The 6,849-nt window shown below is 35.0% G+C and overlaps 1 protein-coding gene across 1 annotated transcript in view; it reads right to left on the minus strand.

Annotated features, from left to right (window-relative positions):
* The window catches only part of LOC106465157 (repetin-like), a 5,695-nt gene extending 5,477 nt beyond the window's left edge, over window positions 1–218 (minus strand). Inside the window, exon 1 of the mRNA XM_013925356.1 lies at window positions 174–218. Within this exon, the coding sequence (XP_013780810.1) occupies window positions 174–218 (45 nt within the window). The remainder of the gene's footprint in view (window positions 1–173) is intronic.
* Between the last annotated feature and the right edge of the window lie 6,631 nt (window positions 219–6,849).

Here is a 6,849-nt window from a genome sequence, read left to right on the forward strand (position 1 = left end):
GGGCAAACGGAACCGTGTTACCCTTTACAGCACGTGCATGTGATACTATAGGGATATAATTCGAAACAGTAGGTAACTAGAGCAAAAGGAACTTAGCGGCTTCCTTGAACAATGTTCCAATTTAAACATATATCTGATAGTTAGATAAATTGGGTAGAAAATATATATAATACCTGCATACTATATGTTTTCTTTGTCTTTAAGCCAGCCTCGGTCATTTCTGATTTTAAAATTTAAATTTCGGTTTAAATAAAATTGTACATATGATGTGAAACCAATTTTACTTGCTCTCGCCCCTGTGAAACATTTGCACAACAAAACATTTAAATAAAACAGAGAAACAAAACTTTAAAACAGAAATATAGAGTAAAACCAAAAATTTGACTTCAAAACATACAATGCAATACAATATGGTAGAAAGATACATATATAAAATTATCAGGCTTAAAAGTTTAAGTCAAATACAAAAGTCAAAGCAAAAGCATAGCTAAACATGAAACATAAACCATTCGCCAGAGACAATTCATATCAACATAAAAATTGATAAAATAAGAAGGAAAACGAAAACACAAAATCAGAGTTATGACGACATAATGAGGTGTCGGAATTAGAATGGTCTTTTAACATAAATTTAAGAAGATCAAGCTAAACATAAAGAATGAAAGGGAAGGATAATACACAATAAAAACATAATTACATAATCATAATAAAGTAAAGCAAATCTCTTAAGTCTACATTAAAAGAGAAGAATATTAAAAAAATATATTAGTCAACTCAATATTATATAAGTTAAAGAAACCCGTCAGTATTATAATACAAGACAAAATAAGCATTATGACGACAAATTAAAAATACAGCATAAAACTAACAATTTATCAAGAATACAAATAAAATATTTCATATTATGTACATGCATATATAAAAGATCCTGCCATATGTATCAGCATATACACGGAAATACAAAGTAAAAATTATTGCTACTGAACTATTTACACTATACACATGCATAAAATACACCAAAAACTACCCTTTGCAATTAAGTTATTGACTCACAAAATACAATACTAAAATACAAAAAAAACACTACAAAAGGGCATATTTTTTACCTTTAGTCACTGATGATAAACAATCAAATAAAGGTATACACCAAAACCCCCATATATATATATATATAATCTATAATGCAAACAAATCAAGAAATGTCACCTGATGATGACAAAACCTTGTCGAAACGTTGTACATTTGCTGTTATGTTAAACTTATATTAAAGTTTTTCTTCATTACCCATTCAAGCCGTCTCCAACAATTATAAATCAAGAAATCAATATAACTATTCACAATACAAAATATTCTATGCATGATGAAACAGCTGGTTACTGGACTATCTTTCAGTCTAAACTGGATGACAATTAATCAGGATTGGTCAATCGGGCCATGCAAGTGGGCCTTGCCCTTGAAGAGTGGCAGGGGCAGGTAGTGTCTCACTGGTCAGTCATGTTCCATGGCTTAGTTGTGATCAAGTGAGGAGCCAAATGTTTCTTAAGCTCTGACAAGACCATAAGAAGCATTGGGTGAAACCCACATGTAAAGGTTCCTGTTAGATACAATTAAATTCGAATATTACAATACTTTTCGGCAGTTCAGAGTACTTTTGATATTATGAACCAGTACGTATTTTTTTTCCATGCAGTGGCACAGGTTATAAAACAAGCAAAATAAGTCTGTGCAAAACTTCTGGCATAACCAGTTAAAAACACAGAAGCCACGAGAATCAAAGATATGATCATACATAACAACAACAACAAAAAAAGAAAAAAAGAATCGTGATAGAAGGATGTATGGCCACATGACAGAAGCGTAGGTTTGAACTGTGTAGCCACAAACAATCGCTTATTGTTGCTTTGGCCAGGTGACAGCTCTGCAGGCTTACATGTGTATATAGTCTTTAGACAATGTATCCCTGCAGTGTAGACGTCCTGATCCTCCATGCTGTATTAGGACCCCACACTTGGCCAACTAACACCTGTGTTATCAACTGTTGTAATCTACATGATAAAACGTTATACTGCCACCTGACATTTGTTTTTCTTGTACAAACAAAGCCAAGGTCCAGTAGGGAAGAAACGGGGTCGAGACCATAAGTTCTGGAAACTTCACATTGAGTTAGACAGCGTATTTGTTATCAATTGATCAATGAGGAAATTTTGCATATAGATTTATAAATGTGTTAGGCATAAAGTATTTTCAGAGTTGTTGTTGAAACGTTTTGTAAAGTTAGGCCTACAGTAGAATGTAGCCTACAGCAAACATCATTGTAGAAATAAATAAATTCATAATCGTTACATGAAATGCACTTGGCATTACTCTTAACCAAATAATCCAAAAGAATGTAGCCAATGACAGAGCACGTTACAACAATATGCCCAATGACAGAACACGTTACAAAAATATGCCCAATGACAGAACACGTTACGACAATATGCCCAATGATAGAACACGTTAAAACAATATGCCCAATGATAGAACACGTTACAACAATATACCCAATTACAGAACACGTTATAACAATATGATCATAAGCTACTGTTCATGAATTTCACTTTCTACAGATGCTTCCTACTCACGAATATTTCAAATGGATCCAGTGGAAAAAAAGTATTCGCTACAATAACAAAAACAACTGAGTAAACTGTGTTTTTCCTCCAAAGGTAGAATGAATCCACCTAGAAGTCTTATTTCTTCTTCAAAAATCCATATTTCTAGGTCAGAACTAATATCATTCTCTTGCCAGCATTAACAGGGCGCATTGTACGTTAAAATAAGGTTCTACAGGGCGTTATTCTTAATTTACGTCTCATCTAAAAGTTTTATCATTTAACTCGAATTATTTATTTTCATCAATATGTTCTCCGAGTCATTGATTCATTCGTATCATACGGTACTCAGTGATGACTGCAGATAACATCCATATACAATGTGTCGTGCCATGCATATATTCCAACATCACGTATTAGACATCATCTTTGACTCACGTGCTATTAGTATAGTAACCATCACATTAAAGTACATTTACTGTCCCAAAGGCAGCAAACACCAACAGCTGTACTATGAAACTATTGTATGGCTCACGTGCTATTAGTATAGTAACCATCACATTAAAGTACATTTACTGTCCCAAAGGCAGCAAACACCAACAGCTGTACTATGAAACTATTGTATGGCTCACGTGCTATTAGTATAGTAACCATCACATTAAAGTACATTTACTGTCCCAAAGGCAGCAAACACCAACAGCTGTATATAAAAATATTGTACCGTTTTAAAACATTCATTCCTTAACTGTGTTATCATAAAGTCTCTAAAATATGGCGACCTTTTCTAGCTGTTGACACACAAACTTATGCATAACGCACACCTCAACCAGTCTACATATTCTTGAGGATACATCCACTTTAGGGGGCAGATGATATATCACATCCACGGGAAGTTGTATTTTTCAACCAAACATATCCAGTTGATCTCTGTTCTATTGTGTGATACACCATTATGGTGTAAAACAAGTGTTTGTATCAGTTAGTTCTATCAGGATTGATGAGCTTTCCAAGCATCTGCCTTATAACATATATTACCCGACCTGATAAACATCAGACTGGCGAAGTGCGCTTAGTAACCACACCCAATGCTTTATACAATTCAGTAAATAGTTGGCAACTGAAATTAGCTCCTTGAGCTAATTCAAATGTACCAAAACATGCTTATTGTTTGTTTTAGAGCAAAACTATATGGAGATCTCTGCTGTGTCCACTATGGGAAATCGAACCCCGGATTTCAGCATTATAAATCTGCAAGCTTACAGCTGTCCCACCAAGGGGCCCAAATCACGCTATTCAGTGCCAGTGCATCAATAATGGACTGTGCCATTGTATTAACTTGTGGATGTGCTTCAGCCTATTTGGAGAAGGAACCAGTAATAACCAGAACATTCCAATGGCCTTATTCCCTTTCTTAGAAAGGACCATCGATGTTTAGGGGTATTCTATGTAAAGAAGAAAGAACAATTTTATGTTGGAGTTTCCACTGTTTAGGTTCGTTTTCCCCCTGAGTAGACTACACGTTTACACCACTGTTTCATGTCTTGACATTAATGTGGCCAATAAAACTGTCTTCAGGTATCACTACAGATAAATCTAACGGTTTTGAGTCCTCTAGTTCTTCAACTATGCAAAGTCCGACGAATTTTCTGCCTAAGAGCTCTTGGGACTATTAGTTGCAACTCAGGCTGAGAATCACTTCTCAGTGATTAATAAACCTTCCTGCACTCATACTTGATCATGCCAGTTTTACAGGTTACCAGCTCACATATTACATTCCTCAATCTGTGCTGGTTGTGCTACATTTGGCAGCATGAGTCCAAGCTAGATATGGGTCCTTTATATGCTCTTCCGAAAAATTCTGAAGAATCATTCATGGTATCCAACCACTAATGAAATCTCCTACAGTATAGCAAGAAGTAGTTTAATCTGGTCACATTATCGTAAAAATAAATATCTATAAAAAATGATCTGTTTGTTTACAGTTTCGAGTTGGTGGACATTGAGGCTTTATAACATCTTACTTAATTAAAACCAAGTATGATCTAAAGAAATTAAAAAACTAAAATGGCACAATAAAGATACCATTTGTCACAAAGAATCTATTTCTCAAAATGCAACTGGATCTACTTTAGTCTTTTAATTATATATATATATATATATGTAATGTTTGTTTGTTATTAAGCACCCAAAGCTACACAAAGGGCTATTTGTGCTCTGCCCACCACGAATATCGAAACCCGGTTTCTCGCAGTATAAGTCCGCAGATATACTGCCACTGGGGGTGGGAGTGTTAGATATAGATAACTAAGTTAACCCTCCCATTTCTGAAAATCTTGATCTCGCCAAAAGAAAAACCATGATGTAGTAACAGCACCCAGAAATAATGGGTGATAACCCGATTGATAAGTATCTACTAAAAACATAGACCAGATAAACAGAAGTGCTTAAACCCACCATAACTTACCGAATCGTTCCTTTTGATGCGTTATAAGAGTGATACTCAAATCCAACAATTCGATTAGACTAGCCTCAACAGTTATTGGTGGGTGTTGGTGACTAACTGCCTTTCCTATGTTCTATTAATTCATATAACCCTTTTATAGCTTTGATCAAATATTTGAAATCAAACCCGAATCGTTCTACCACTCACTGGTCATGGCTGGATGTGGTCATGGTAGTAAACCCTTAAATATTGTACATTATACTAATAGTTCATATAAGCACTCAGTTACCCACTAATGTCATATAGTACGCATGCCTTAGTCACAAAAAATATTTGATAGACGCTTCGCGAGAAAACAAGTACATTATAGTTGAAGTAATCTGCATTAAGAAATATTTAATTTTGTTCTAACAACTTTTAAATTATATATAAAGCGCCTATAATATTATTATTTTTGTTTTGAATAGAATTGTAAAATATCTACTATTAAACATTTAGAATATTAATGTCTAAGCCTACGTTGTTTAAGTCTTACTACTAAAAAAGTCGACATTAGAAAGAAAATGTTCCAATTTATTAAAATTCAGAATTTAAGAAATTATAGCATTTTGCACAAAGAAAAAGAAAGTACGTGCATTTGGAAAAATTGTTGACGTTTAACAAAAACATTTATTTCAATACAACCACTCCTTTTTTATGTCTAAATGTTTGCAAGATGATTAAGTATGATATATATATATATATTATTATTTTCTATTTCCTAAATCAACATGACTGGACTGGTAATTAGGGCCCTCGACTCGCAATTTGCAGGTCACCGTTTCGAATCTCACCACCGAACACGCTTACCCTTTCAGTAGTGGGGGTGTTATAATGTGATGATCAATTCTACTATTCGTTGAGTAGCTCAAGAGTTGGCGATGAGCATTCCCTCTAGTCTATCACTTCTAAATTAGGGACAGCTAGTGCGGATGGTCCTTGAGTAGCTTTGCATGAAACTCAACAAATAAACAAACGCTCAACAGGAGTTATGAGTGTAATATAGTTATATATAACCTGATTATTCAAGCTAATTAAATGAAGAGTGTAGTTGTACAGGGATTCAGAATTGTACTTAATGGCATTGGAAAAATATAAGAATATGGATCAATTTGGAGACTTAGCATCATCCAGATAGAGACTTGCAACAAGTCCTTTCCTATCTGTGGAAAACAATGGGCGGTAATTTGTAACAGTTGAGAATACATGAATATCATAGTAGCAAAAGCAGTACATGTGCCATAGGCAACAGTAGGAAACATAATCTAGAAGGATTTCTGTTTAAAAAAAAGTGTCACCCGAAAGTTGTTATGAGAAAAAAAAAGTTCAAAGGTTCAAGTTTGTGTTTTTTAGGCATTTTTTATTGAGCTTAGCAAAAGCTGGTCCATTTTTTTGTGCCCGGCATGGCCAGGTAGTTAGGGCACTCGACTCGCAATCTGAGGGTCGCGGGTTCGAATCCCCGTCACACCAAACATGCTGGCCCTTTCAGCCGTGGGGGCGTTATAATGTGACGGTCAATCCCACTATTCGTTGGTAAAAGAGTAGCCCAAGAGTTGGCGGTGGGTGGTGATGACTAGTTGCCTTCCCTCTAGTCTTACACTGCTAAATTAGGGACGGCTAGCGCAGATAGCCCTCGTGTAGGTTAGCGCGAAATTCAAAAAACAAAAGAAACAAACAAACCATTTTTTTATTTTCTTACACTTAATCCGTTTAAGAAACTGAACGTTATTGTCAATTAATGACAACAATATGGGAACTGTTTAATGAGATCTG

The sequence above is a fragment of the Limulus polyphemus genome, unplaced genomic scaffold (genome assembly GCF_000517525.1).
Source record: "Limulus polyphemus unplaced genomic scaffold, Limulus_polyphemus-2.1.2 Scaffold1852, whole genome shotgun sequence".
Classification (NCBI taxonomy): Eukaryota; Metazoa; Arthropoda; class Merostomata; order Xiphosura; family Limulidae; genus Limulus; species Limulus polyphemus.